This window comes from Melozone crissalis, unplaced genomic scaffold, assembly GCF_028551555.1.
Source record: "Melozone crissalis strain CALT ecotype California unplaced genomic scaffold, PUWL_Pcris_2 ptg000005l_1, whole genome shotgun sequence".
Classification (NCBI taxonomy): Eukaryota; Metazoa; Chordata; class Aves; order Passeriformes; family Passerellidae; genus Melozone; species Melozone crissalis.
Genome location: NW_026535783.1, coordinates 61,244,115 through 61,259,026, shown reverse-complemented (window position 1 = coordinate 61,259,026; position 14,912 = coordinate 61,244,115). Strand labels below are relative to the sequence as shown.

The window sequence follows — 14,912 nt, the reverse complement described above, 5'->3', positions numbered from 1 at the left end:
CATGCGTGGCCGCGGAGCAGGCTGGGACCCGGGCCCGCCTCCTCTCCGCCCAGCCCCGCCGGCAGCGGCGCTTGTTGTGAGGGAGAAGCGTTTCCTGGATTATTAAATGGAGAGTTTGGTGTTCGCGCGTTGGCTCCTTTAAATGCTGGGAGGGACATCGATGATGAGAGTTTAGTGTTTTGTCATTTAGGACATAGTGCGCCTCTGACAGACCACAGAGAAGAGTAGCGTCTTCTGTCCTCAAATTAGTACTTATTTACTCATAGAGAGCACTATAGAAAGCATTTGGGAAACATTTTATTCAGTATTAAGACTTCTTGGTGTGAACATCTGAACAAAAGCACGTTTTTACAGTGGAAACTTGCCATGTCCACCCTGGTCATTCCAGCAGCAATCCATCACTCAAGTTGATTCGAACATATATTCAAACATTAAAAGCAGCACTGTCAGGTCAGGGCTGATCTATTTATACAGCAGCGCTCCATTATCGCAACTGTTTTCTCTGCCTATACCAAATATAGCACTGGCGTTATTAGTGATATTATACTGGCACCTTACACACTTCGCCGGGAATACACCGGCAGCCTGTCTCTCTGGCCTCAGCCTTCATTCCTGTCTTCCCGCAGAGCCTCCTCAGACACAGCTGGGACAGCTCCTGTCAGGACAGGGAACACAGGGCCTCACCTCCCAGAAGCGGCAAGCAGCGATTCAATATCCTGAATGACTTTAGAAGTTTTTTCCAAAGCTTCCAAGACGCAATCTTCATTGAGTTCGGTCTCACGCCCGTTTTCTTTTTGTCTGACAGTGATACTAGATGGATTGGATTTTGTGGCAGATGACCTTTTCAGAATGTTGCTATTTTCTAATAAAACTAGTGTTACTTTGTTAAGAAAAAAATTCAGACTCTTCCTCCTAAAGAGAAAAATTAGACTCTGCATTTGTATTAATCATTCTGCCTTGCAAAGTCTCACATTTTGTAGCATGGTAATTACATACATAGGTAACAAAAGAAAAAGACGGTATTACTTAAAACTGTCTACAACATTTATAGAAAAATGTCTTTTAGACTTCAATTTATCCAAAAGTTACTTTGAAAAGAAAAAGGGTGTTACACTTCAGTTTAACAGCATGCACTTTTCATACTAATGGAATTGAACACTGGCTTAAAGACAGTTTTAGAGTGGCTTTAAGCAGATTCAGCACAGTGCACATTTCCAGCTGGCTGAACACAATAGAACAATACTAAGGTAGCTGATAAACAGAAAGATACTGTACTGCAAATACAAGCCCAAAAGCAACTGTGTTGATCCTCTTTCAAGAACAGATCAGCAGATGACTCTTAGCAAAACTGATGCAATACACATTGAAGAGTTTTGTTTTCTGGCAACTTTTCATTTTTGTTTTGTACTTCAACACTGTTTTAATTTTTTTTTAATCTTTACCACAAAATAAGTGATAAAACAAAAAAGATAAGTAAGAAAATTAGGTTTTTAAAGTGATACAGTAAAAGAAGGTAAGATCAGGATAGAGAGCCTTTGATGATCTAAAGTGCAGATTTGAACATGCAGAATATAAAAGTGAAAAAGATCTTTACAGCTTTTAAAAGGATACAATTAAATCTCTGTATTTTTTCAAGCTCAGCATCAGCAGACCTGTCCAAAAAAAGAAAGGTTATTTCTCAAGGGTATTTTCTACTTCAGATTTTATTTTTTGACAGTTTCCAGCAATACTGAGAATTAGATTAGCAAAATCTGTCTTTGATACCATAGTTCAATGGCTGACATTTGTAAATCATTTGTGTTTCCAAAAATTTGGTCTCTGCTCTAAGAATAGTCTCTTTGCTGTAAGTATGTATAAATAGAGATAGAATTTTCATTTCAGCAGCTATAAATATAACATAGCTGATGCTATAAAATTCATCAGCTGAATCTGCTATAATTTAAGTAACAAGTGCAATTGCAATTGATTTCAATTAGCACATTTTTAATATCCTAATGTTTGCAGATGATGTCAGTAGATTTTTGGTCAGTAGCATGTATTAGAAAGGAAAAATACATCAGCAAGAGATACAACTGTCATTAGGCAGTTCAAAGTACTGCTTTAGATGCTTGATGTTCTGTTAAAAAACATCTTTCTTGGTCTGATATCTTTACAGTGCAAGACACCATCTTTGTAACATTAAGTGACTTTGACAAAGTTACCATAATTCTGATTTTTAAGACAGGCAAAGCACAACGAAACAACCTTAACCTGAAACTCACTGAACATTTTAAACACTGGATGAAAAATATCAAACCATATACAAAATAAATAGACTTTAAAAATAAATTTTCATTTTTGCCCACTAGGAAATGCAAGATATAAAATTCAGATTATAATATTTTTGAGCTTTGATTTCAACGTTATTTATAGTCAATTATTTGGGATAAAGATGAATACCAATTTTCTTCAGTTATGGAGTGTACAGGATATTCAGCAATCTCCTTCCTTTCATTCAAACTTCTGCACCATTCTATTGCTGTTCTGATGTACCTGTGTTAATATGAAAATTCAAAAAAGTAGTTATTTATTTAAGAAATAAACTCCATTTTTGAGAGAAAAACTGAAGGCACTAAGGAATACACTTGTATCTGAAAGAAAAATCTATGATTCAAAATCTGTATTTTTCTCCTAGCTTGCCTTGCCATTTTTTCTCTAGAATCTTTTTCATATTTAGATCTATACAGTTATAGTAAATTATAACAAAGCTGTATGTTTTGCAATGAACAGTGTACAAATGTTAATTTTTTGTTTGTGAATATCTCCATGCTAAAATGCAGCACAGAAAACTTCTGATTATTCCAATAATGAGGCTGTAATTACAGTAAGCAGATTAGAAAACAATCTGTAGGCAGAGGTCATTATCTGTAATACAGCAAAAATTACATAAAGTGCTGTTCAGTTCTGTACATCAGCTTTATATGGGACACATGCTTTTGGGTTTTTTTGATTTTTTTTATCCACTGTAGTAAATGCCAAGTTGCAGCTCTAGATATTTTTCTAGAAAGACACTGCCATAACAGTTATAATGGAATCACAGCATGCAGTGGCCCTGAGTCACACAGGTCTTGAATCTTTGCCAGAAATAAGATGGAGATTTTATCACTACATGTTTAGTCCACGCCTACCAGTTTATCATCAGAAAATAGTGTTTCTTCATCTAAGAGGATTTATAAAGAAAAAATTTTATATTTAAATTGTTTAAATTGAACAACTAATTTAAATTACCTTTCATAGACTCCAGGATGACTTATTTGTATTAGCTGCTGTAGCCCATCAGGAGTAGTTAACTTACACCAGCCTACATCTTCATTTATCTTAGAAGAAAATAAAAAGCAAACTCAAATATTAATTTTCTGCTGCAGTCCAAAGAAAAAACTAAGCAAGTATAATATGCCAATTCAAGAATGAAATATATATGAACAATCCACTTGAAAAACTTGCAAGTCTGTGGTTTGCTAGGGCAAGAATCTGCTAAAGTCTGCTATTACAAATGCAGGGGACAAAAACCTGGCACAGCCCCAACTCTTCCTTTGTGCTATTCAAGAATAAATTATTTCTAGAAGTGTGTAAAAATGTCTCCAAACTTGTAGAATTCTCAAAGTCTTTTTTGTTTTTGTATTTTATTGGTATCAGAACTTTTGTTTGGTATTCTCATTAATTTCCTAGTAACACTTTTTCATGGATAGTCCTTCCTCTAAGTCACATGTTACCTGGATCTCACTACAGGAAGAGCTGAAATCCCAAATCATAGTCAGGATCATCCTATCCCAAAAAAAAGCATGGACTTTATGATCTGAGTACACAACTAGTCTTCCTGTGCTGGGAATAACCTTTTCATGCAGCAAAACTGGCAACATTTCTCGTCCATCAGCCTCAGATACCTAGAACCAAACAAATACATTAAAAACTTGAAGAAAGGCTATTTACATCATTACAACTGTCTGTATCTGTTCCAGATATTTTATTCACTTGTTTTTCCAGATCACAACCAGCTCTCTTCATCATGCAATTGCTTCTTAAATGTAACTTTTAAATCCATGCTTTTGGTTTCCAAATATCTGCCTTCCTATCTGTGAGGATACACTCACCATTCTTCGCTCTAGATTAAGTCCTATTCCCTACAGTCTGTATAATCATGCTTATAACACTGCAAGATTTATACACTTTCAGCTACATACCCCTTTCCAGCAGCAGAGATAATAATTATGACTTAATGACAGTTTTGTTTTGCAGCAATACTGAAGAATTCTGAGGAGAGAAAAAAAATCAGACAAGGTATTAAGCATTTAATTCCTACTATGTCTTCTAAGCACTTGAAAATTTTGTTCTGTACGTTTAGACACACCCTCAGTGCTAAGATAACTTCCTTTAATTTTTATACTTAAAGTAATAAGAAGCGTTTTGTGTGATTTTAACTCCTGTCCTTTCTAAGTCAGCAGAATTAATATAACAAAGGTAAAGTTACTTGGTTGCCTGAGTAATAATGGAGGATATTGAGTATGGATGTCCTGGCACATCTGGAGGTAGGCTGCTCACTGAATACATCTTTTCTTCCATCTGAGTAAAGAGCAGAAAGAAGATAAGTTAGTTACAAGTACCGTAGCATAAAAACAGAATTAAGAGCAAGTTATGAAATTTCTAACCTCCCAGAAGCCAACTATAATCACATTTGAATCTGCCACAGAACATAGACAAATATCTGATTGAAAATTGTATCCTTAAGCCTACACCTGTGTGAAAAAATATTAAAATATTCCATTTCTTTACACTCAGTAAGAACCAGGAACTTCTCTCATCAGACTGTAGACTACAGGTCATTACTGAGTGGCAATGTTTGACTACAAGTTAAAGATTGCGTTCCAAGAGTACAAATCTGATCCTTAATTCTGCTTAAAAAAACCAAGGTGTTGAATTAGCACTTGAGAGGACCTCTCCTCTGGGGGATCTTAACAGACAGGCACAGAGGCAAAATCCTTTTCCAGCACTGAACAGCTGGTCTGCAGCAAAGCCAGAGCAAAACCTGCATTTTCTAGGTTCTGTCTTCATACAGTAGGAAACACTTCCAAGTTGTCATAGGTTGAAAAAGTACAAAGAGATTAAACTCTAATCAATACATTAGTTTCAAGACTAAACTTCTAAATTCATGGAAAATGGTTGTTGTAGAATCTTACTCTTGAGTTTGATAAAATAAATGTTACAATGAGGAAAAATTTTCTTATTGTGTAAAATTTACAAAAATACCTTCTGAAACAGAAGGAACAATCTCATATTTTTGTATGACTGATAGCTTGATTAAAGCATTGTAGTAATTACCACTGTAGGGACTTCACTACACACTGCATAGACAAATGTCTTAAGGAACCAGCTAATTTGAAGGAATTTGGAACATCCTTTTAAGTAGTTCTAGTTTTTAGATAGTTTCGTACCTTTTTTGTTCCTTTTTGGATTGCATAACGTACAAAGTATTTTCCCAAAAATTCTCCCTCTGACTTGAAATATGAGTCACCACCAGGATAAATTTCTGTGATGTTTGTCCTACCATGGATAAATCTAAGAAAAATAATAAGATTTTTAGCAAGTATTTAAAATGCTGTGTCACTAGACAAGCAAAACATGTTATTAAACCTGAAGAAAACAATAAGCAGAGACACATTTTCAGCAACTCAGATGTTAAAAATTTCTACTGTTTCACAAACAGTAGAATGTACTGATAATGTCTTTTAACAGAGAATATTAATATTACTAGGCTGTTTGACATATGCAGGGGGTGGGATTTTAGTAAGCTAAAGAAAGCTTTTTTGCGTCAAGGTAAACACCTTCAAGAGCTGCTCATTCCACAAAACATAGTGATCCTGTAAAGAAAAATCCAACCTTCTTAGTAGACCAGCCACATCTAGTGTACACAGGAAAATGCCGGACTGAACAACTCCTGAACAATCGAAAGGTCTTAATTGAGAAAAAAAGCTCTGAAAAACTCTGAAGTGTGGCTAAACATTTTGTTTAGTTGAGATAAAAATTTAGGAATTATACTGAGGAAAAATTAAGAACACTCAGCAGAAAGATTAAAGGGCTAAACACCAGTGATGCTTTTGATGCTTTTATCAAAGACTTTTAGGTGCTAATAGCAGTTATAGCAATTTCAAAGTCCTGGTTTTTGGTTTTTTTTTTTCCCTGTGGTTTTTTTTTTTTTTTTTCCTTAACCATATGGACAAGGTGACTTGCCAGGACAATCCACAGCTGAACATGTGAATTATGTAGGTCACCAAGATAAACACTTCTAAGCTGTGAAGTCTTCAGCAGCAAGGGGAGAGAACTAATTTGCAAAGAAACCAAGTACCATTATTTTAAGTGAAATCTGTGGTAACTCCAGCTGTCCAGTAAACCTTTAAGAAATCAGATTATCAGATCACTTAAACATGACTTCAGATTCAGGCCTGATAATATACCGTGCTAGAAGTCCAGTGAAACAAAAGCAGAAACAGACTTTGACATGAAGACTGTGTTCCATTTCTCAAAGAGCAAGAAAGGGACAAAGTAAGACATTTCATCTTAGAGCTTAATTCCCATACAAATAAAGTCTTCCAGATAACAGATGACCTCTTACATACCTGTAGAAAACACCCTGGCACCACACAACTTGAATTAGCTGATGGAATGAATACTCATCTGTATCTTCATTCTTAAAGAAGTCACAGAACGCCCACCTGTGTGTGTAAAATAGAATGACAGCCTCACTAAGTCCATATATTGGTTGTTCTTTTGAGTGTGTGTGTGTGTGTGTGTGTGTGTGTGTGTGTGTGTGTGTGTGTGTGTTTTTGCTGGTAATCATTTCTGTAACTAGAACTGAAGTGTGCACACTTATTCAAATGATAAATTGACACATATTTTCAGAGACCTCCAATTCCTTAGTGATCCACTTTATTTACCAAATTAAACTTCTCAATCATGCAAATGATTTTTTAAATTATTTTTAGTGATGCTGAGAGACAACATATGCCACTGGCCCACTTCAGAGATACTCTTTTCAAAACAAGAAGAAAAAGCAACCCACTCCAATACAACACCTGTGTTCTTTTTTCAATAATCTCTTTTCCATTTACATATTCATAAAGCATGTCAGAAAATATATTTTTTTAAAACTGAACTAATCACTATAGCTTCATTAGAGTAGGTTACAGAATGTTGGTTTTACAAAGTCAAGTTTGAAGAAGTTTCTAAAAGACCCACAACTGATAGTAATTTTAAACTTTTTTTTATAGCTAGTATTCAATTATTTTGCTAGAAGTTGAAGATCCAAAATGCAGAATTGAAAAGCATATGATAACAATGACAAAGTAAAGAGTTTAAATTACCTGTGTAGATGTGGGGCTCTGCAGCTGAGTGGCAAAGCTGTAGGTAAACAAGAAACTGTTTCATATGTTTCAGAGTCTGCTAAAACATCACCTTCAACAGCTGCACAGCTGTTTGTCTCATATGTCTTTATAACATTTTCCACAGTATGTATGTTACAGCATTTTAGTGCCAAGGACAAAGGGTATTTCCATTCTTCCGGGCACAAGGAAACAGTCCAACGCTGTGTAACCCATGTGTATTCAGGAGAACAACTTGTGTGGAACAAAGGCACTCCATCTCCATCTTTTTGGTCCTTTGGTTTGGCTGGTTCCCTATACCTACCTTCAGCACAACTACATTTATCCCTATTCTCTATTCTTCTTTGTTTTGATGAGACTTCAGCAGAATTTTTACTTGGTTTTCCATACTGATCTCCGCTTTGATAGTTGCTGTTCTTTTCAGAGGAGCATGAGGATGCTGCAGATGACTGGCTGACTTTGCATAAGAACTCCACTGCAAATTCTTGCTGCAATTCTGACAAGTAAAGGTGAGCATAGCCATCTACAGATGAGATCTTCACACTGCCATTGTCTAAACATCTTGTCAGATCAGCTGTTGCAGGGTCAGGCCATTTAATTTCTGAGATATCACTGAGAAGAATCTAATACAAGAAAAAGGATTGAAATATTGCAGCAAGACAAAAATTACATGCCTCCCAGAAATTCAATGAAGCATTTACATTTAAATTAATTCAGTCCTTCTGCAAGGTGATGAATGGCAAGAAATGTTGCTCTGTATTTATCTGCGTGTATGAGCTCAGAGGAAGCAAAACATCTAATCTTCATATCTGCTTCCTCCTGTACTAACAGAGTTCTATCAAGCAATAATGTTTTAATTTAATCCAGCCATAAATTAGTAAGGTACATGGGCAACTGATCAGGCACAATTGTATATGTTTGTGCTTCCATCGGCCTCTTCAGAAACAAGGGACAGAATGGCCAAATTATCTTGTTCAGAGCAATTATCAGTAAATTTGATAAAGAATTGCAAAAGGACACTAAAAAATAACCAATGCCAGACAACAAGGCTGCAGATAAAACTTCAGTTGAGATAAACCTAATGTTATCTCAATGAGGAAAGGCAATCCTAACTATATATAGTTATATATATTTCCATATAGGAGGATGGGCTCTGAGCTGACTGCCACCAACCAGAATCTTCATGTTGTAATTCTCAGTCCCATGAAAACACACTCAATGCTCACCAGCAATTTAATCAGTATGAAATGTTTGCAAGTTCTAGGAATGGAACAAGAGCAAACTGAACGTACCACTGAATACATATTCACAGCTAACCTGCATTTTGAATACTAGGTGCAGTTCTGAACTGCCCAGACCACTGACGAGATCTCCCTCAGGGAGCTGTCTAGACAAGTGGGTGGCTGGAGTGGCCAAATGAGAGCCTAAGCACACCACAGGAACGGGTTGTTCTGAACTCAAGGATAAGGCAAGTAACAGAGTCTAAGTGTTTCTGTGCCCATGAAGGTATTGTCATGGTAGTAACAGGCCTCAGGCCTTAGGTTAACTCTGCTAGGCCCTGGGCTGCCCTGTCAGGCTCGTTAACAATTTGTTATGGCAGCTGAAGCTTAGTAACTCTTACTTTATTATGGTGGACCACTGGAGTGTGGGAAACAGCAAGGGCCTTGAAAACACGGGCACTGTTTGATAACAGGCCACACAACAATAAAGTGACAGTAAATTGCTGGACAAGGGCAACCTCAGGAGTTCTAAAAAGAGTATTTTGGCTTTATGAAAAGCAGGAGTTTTTCTCAAAGTGAAGGGCAAGAAACCAAAGCAACAGAAAAGGGGTGTGAGGGAGAAGCCAACCAATATGGTCAAGTGCTCGCTGTGGCCTAGGAAAGTTATCCTTCAGCCTCCTGAAGCAAGTAGTCAAAAGGGATGCTGTAAGTTAAAAACAGTCTAGAAACCCAGCCAATCTCCAAAGGAGTTAGATTGTTCAAGGCCTGAGAGAAGGTGGAACTTACTCCTCAGTGCTAAGAGCAGAGCATCAGCTCTTTGCACTGACTGCATGACTGGTAAGGACTCCTGTCTTTTAATTAAGTACATAGTGACACTGAGTGACAGTTCTTTAGGCAGCTAAACATTAGCACGAAGGGTGTTACTACTGAAGGGTCAGTCTAAAAGCTTTAAAACTTGCTTGATTGATCAGTTGTCTTAAGATTCCCACCACGCTGTGCAGACATTCATATTCAGTGGGAACCCAGAGAGATACTGATCTGGAGCAAAGCTTCCAGAAATGCTAAATTGTTCTCTGCATGGATGTTCAGTCTGACCTGGACATTGTTCCATTCCTCCCACAGACCCCAGCAGCATTTTCACAGGGGTACTCCAATGGGGAGATCTGACAGCCTCAGAAAATACCATCCTGTTGCAGTGTGACCTCCCTGAAAAGTTTCTACTGCCAAAATACAACAACACAAAAAATTCCTAGGTTTTACATTTGCTAGGAATAAACTAAGTTTTAGTATTTTTTTCTACAAAGAAAATGCTTTAACAGACGTCTAAGTAACAGTTAAAACTGTAATTTAAAACGGCAGTAATTTAAGAAAGATGACAACTCCATTAGCCAAACCGCATTCGATAGATCTTCACGGCCTGTACTCACACACAGGCATGTGAAATTATATTAAATCCGCTGAATAATCTTTTTTATGAAAGCATTACTCGCCTAATGTGCAATATCACCTTTTTTCTTTCTGGAGGTATAAGACGTGAAGCCAAGTACGGGCGAGAAGAAAACGTGTTCCGGAAATCTAGTGCTCGTAGAAGTTGTTCCTGTTTAAGTGCAGAGAAAAACAAACCCCATTACGATTTTTACATGCAGTGATAACATTTTGTGCTGATCTCACACTTTTTGTGGAGGCGAGGTTATGAAACCCGCTCCGTTTTTTACAGAGAGAAACATGAACTCCTGTTGGGGCCGTGATCCCCGGGCCGGCCCGTTCCCGAGCAGGGAGGCAAATGCGGCACTTCCCAAGGGATGCTCCCCGGGACGGCGCAGGGACGAGGGACAGCGCTCCCGTCCCCAAAAGCACTGCCCACCGCATACCCGGTAGGCACTGACGACAAAGGCGACCCGCTGGCGGGTGGTCTCCGCCGGCTGGAGCGAGTGGGCGGCCGCGGGGAGCGCCGCTTCGTACAGATACTCGGAGCCGCACGGAGACAGCAGCAAGCGGGACCCCTCCGCGTAGTGCACCTCCACCGAGTCGTCCCCGAATAGCACCATCAGCCTTTCCGCCTCCATCGCTCGGAGGCAGAGCCAGAACCGCGGCCGCGCCGCCGTACGGCAGGAACAGCGGGGCGGGGAGACCGCCCCAACTCCGACCAAGCTCCGCCCCAACCCCCCCCACGAGCTCCGCTTGAACTTCCACCGGAACTCCGCCCCCGAGCTCCCGTCGAACTCCGCCTGAACTCCCGCCGGAGCTCCAGCCAAACTCCCCCCGAGCTTCTCCCGATGTGCTGCCGACCTGATCTCTCACCGAGCTCCTCCCCAGCTCACTCCGCCGGTGAGGTAACCGCGCCTTCCTGATCCCTCAGGCAAGATGAGCGCATTCCGTACACACATCTGTAAAATAAGCTTGAGGGAACTGCTCACGGTGTCCTTGTAATTTTTTTTTTCTTAATAAATTTTAAAATTTTTATTTGCTGAAAATGGCGCGGTGAGCCAACACACAGCTCTGTAGCTGGGCGGTAGAAGCCCTTTCTGAACAGAAAGGCCACGACGCCAAAGGACAATTTTAACATGATGACAGTTGCCTTTTTTTATTATTATACACACCTTCCACCCATACCTACAGTTCAATCAAAGCTGTTTAAAGTGGCTTGACAGTTCACAGCTGAGTGACAATTATTATCAACCCCCACTCCCAGCCCTTAGCAAATGGAGTTGAATATCCCCACTAGTCCATATGGTCTCTCTTAGCTCCCTAACCTGCTTAGGGAAGTACAGGTTCCTCAGGTTGACCGACTGCATTCAGTACAATTTTCCATTCTCAACAGCTGTTGTCTCAGCAGAGAGCAGATCAACACCCAGTCAAGTGGCTGCTGACACAGCCATGCATCAAAATACCCTGATTCTATTCCGAATACCCCTTTTTTAATGAGTATTATTCTGTTCAGTAGTTGTCAGAAGCAAGTTTCAAAGTATATATTGGGATTATGAATGAGTTATGAATATTATTATTTATGGATGATGCATTGCATTTTGCTCACAATTTCACTGCCCTGGTTGGAACCCTCAGCATAGGAACTGTGGAAGTAGGTGACACAGGCTGAAGTGGCAAATTAGCAGTTCAGGGTACAGTAGGGTATCTTCCGTGAGTTTTGGCTGGAATGCCATTTTCTGGTCTGGTATCAACTAGATGATTTGGATAACTGGATGATTAGAACTATAATTCAGTCAGAGAGAAGTTGGAAACTTCAGCTGTCAGTAATTCAATGAGTTGTGTGCAGTAGGAAGGAAAAGCAGAATGTGATAAGGAAATAATGTCCCAGTGGAAAATAAAGATTACTATTACAAACCAGACCGAGTGTCACTAACATTCAGTGCCACAACAGATTATTCTATTGAAAAAAGAAAACAACCTAGCTATGTGCAGTTTGTGATACCGCATGTGGTTGGGCCAGTCTTGCTTCTCTCTAATGGTACAATTATTCTCAAACCCAACAGTTAAAACCCAGTGATGTCATCTGTTAAAAAAAAAAAAAGACAAAGGCTACTAGCAAGAACTTCTTTGCAGATTTTAAAGGGAAATACTGAGAACAAGCTGCATTTCTGGATATGAAAATCACACAACAACAAAGCACATGCAAAGCAGCATTCTTGCAGCCCATTTTGAAATTCCTTCAAACAAAGTGTGATTTTCAAATACTAAACATTTTTGCTAAATCATAATAATTTGTCAAGAGTAGGAAATAGTGTGCACACTTTTACTGATCTGCAAAGCCTGGGTCTCATGCTCAAATTTGAATGTGAAGCCTGTTTCTTTTCAGAACCAGTGCTAAAGAATCTTGCTTCACATCTCCCACAAATTTTGCTTTCCATGCTTCTGTGCCTTCACTGATTTACCATTATGCCATTAAGAAAACACATATTTTTAAAAAGTTGTACATTTGCAAGGCATTGTTCAGAAACCAGTAGATAAGAAACACTTTTACACATTGCACTTGAAATTTGTAAATGCTAAAATTCAGGTGAAATAACCTTTAAATCTCTCATGACTTATCTCTATCATACACAGAACAACGGGTGATTAGGAGTGGGCAGACAAGCAGCAAAGGGGATCCTGACAGTGAGAAACCTGCTGCTTTCTTTTGCTCTCTCACATTCACTAGCTTGTAGTGAAGTTCTTTGAGATTTAAGATAAGTGGGAAATACTTGAGTGTTTAATGAAAATATCATCCTGTTTTTTTAATGCAGCAGGACAGCGTTAAAACCAATTTTTCCCTGCTGCAGCAAAGACTGAAAGCACCTACAAAGTTCATATGTACAGACTATAAACTTCTACACTAGTTTGAATGAAAGTCTCACTTTATGATTTTTAATATTTTCAGTGGAGGAAAAACCTTGCATTGCAAACTTGACTTGAGCTGTTCTCTATATATACAGTTCCTGATTTTTTCTACCCCAGGATTTGGCATGCTTTTTATCTACTCATAAAATTACTGTTTCCACAAGCTGACACTACATCTGGAGCTGACAGCTACCTGACAGAAAAAGATGACTCACCACAAATCATGCAAAACTAAAACATGTAAAATGCATGTCCCTTTGAGTCACTGTTACCTTACTGTAAAGCATATATGAATGCTTGTTCCTTGGATTGTAAGTTCTGAATAAAAATAATTTCCACAAGACATCTGCTTGTAAAGCCAGCAGGAAGTCTGACCTGTATTTAGATTAAAAGTTTTGTATGAAAATTGTGCTCAACTTAGAGAATATGTATATGAAAGTCATCTAGTTCTCACATTTCTAGTTTCTGAATTTTAGTCTAAAGACTTTGGAATGCTAATACAGTCTTTCTGAGCATACTGCATTTTGATACATTTTAGTTTTCCAGCAAGAATCAAAACATAATAGACTCTGCAATTGTGTACTTTGAAGAAGAGAAAGGAGTGCTCAGTGAAGGAAAGACAGAAGAAGATAAAATATCATTTTTGTTTTAAAGCAAGAAGACAAGGTAGTAATATTATACCAAAGGAAATAAAGCTAGTTAAATTTTATTTTCCAAAACTCCAACCTAAATAAGTATGTTAAATAAACATCCAGAAAACAGCCACTGCTTACTCTACTAGCAGATGCACAACTTATTTAACCAAACAAATAACAGTGAAATATTATCAGAATTATTTACATGCATATTTACAATGCGTGTTCTTTAGAGTAGCTAACTGTTGGGAAATACTTGTGTTTGGTTTTGGTAACGATTTCTAATCAAGTCTAACCAGCAACAGGTAACAGGAAACACTTCAACTGAGTTTGGCAACAACGACAATGGAGTATCCTAGGAAAACTAACATGATTATATGGAGTCAAAAAAAGAGCAGCTGGCTTCAGAATGTTAACATTTATGAAATATATGAATTTACTCCAAGTACAAAATTAAATCAAACTACATAAAATTAGAAGAATAAAAGAAAGTTACAGGGGAGTTGGGAAAGGTTAGACATGTTAGATACATTACTAGAAAAAAAAGCAAAAGAAAAAAAGCACTGCACATACTCTTGAGAAGCGTGTTTTAGAACATAACTGTATTACTATTACCTTGAAGAACACAACAAATTACAGAATAGTTTTTTCTTGTAGATTTGAAAATAAGCTTATCTGAACCAAGAATCTTGAAAGCACCTCACTTCCAAAATACTGCTTGCTTTTTCACATATCAACATGTAACATATTTATTCCAGGAAAAAAGAAAAGTCCAGACCTCACCCATGTGTGTTTTGAAAGAAGAAGAAAAAGGAAATGAACAAAACAAAAACTCATACACAAAACTTTCAAAAGCCACTTTTCATGATTGTGATATACAGAAAAGAAATTTTCTTTCTTATTTGGATCATACTCTTCTTGGAGGGGAAGTGGAGGAAGTAAATGCAAGACATAGTGTATATGGTAAATAGGATGAGTAAATCCCAATATATACTAAAGCAAACAAGCAAGCAAATTCAGATCATTATTCTTTCCCTTTCTTCCTCAAGGAAGTTTTATGGGACAGTTCCCCATTAAATTTTAATTTCAATTATAACTTTTAAATAATTTTTATTGCAGCCAAAACATTGTTCAAAAAACATTTTTCACAAAATAAACTATGGTATATACACAACATTTTAAGTTACAGGGCATAGGTTTACATTTTTTGGCAGGTTCTGTAAAACAAAATGGAAATTGTGTAACTTTAGTACTTGGAGAAACTCAAGTTTCTCATTTTGGTACAAATGTTTTGTGTCCCCCTTCACTCT

At 37.8% G+C, this 14,912-nt stretch overlaps 1 protein-coding gene across 1 annotated transcript; it reads right to left on the bottom strand.

The window, feature by feature from the left end:
- Positions 1-334: 334 nt before the first annotated feature.
- On the bottom strand, positions 335-10,698 carry CUNH5orf34 (chromosome unknown C5orf34 homolog). The gene is made up of 12 exons (XM_054283958.1): positions 10,504-10,698; positions 10,140-10,229; positions 7,395-8,035; positions 6,651-6,746; positions 5,469-5,592; positions 4,508-4,599; positions 4,221-4,290; positions 3,753-3,923; positions 3,268-3,356; positions 2,440-2,532; positions 1,612-1,652; positions 335-871 (listed from the first exon to the last, which is right to left on the bottom strand). Exons 1-12 carry the CDS (start codon positions 10,696-10,698, stop codon positions 681-683), a joined length of 1,893 nt encoding a protein of 630 aa, XP_054139933.1. The 3' UTR covers positions 335-680.
- Between the last annotated feature and the right edge of the window lie 4,214 nt (positions 10,699-14,912).

Bases quoted from the DNA above. Each gene is read 5' to 3' on its own strand.
- CUNH5orf34 (XM_054283958.1), bottom strand. From the start codon at position 10,698: ATGGAGGCGGAAAGGCTGATGGTGCTATTCGGGGACGACTCGGTGGAG. The intron at 8,036-10,139 runs GTGATATTGCAC...TTCTTGTATTAG, and splicing joins TACCTCCAGAAAGAAAAAAG to ATTCTTCTCAGTGATATCTC. The intron at 6,747-7,394 runs GTAATTTAAACT...TTACACACACAG, and splicing joins AGAGCCCCACATCTACACAG to GTGGGCGTTCTGTGACTTCT.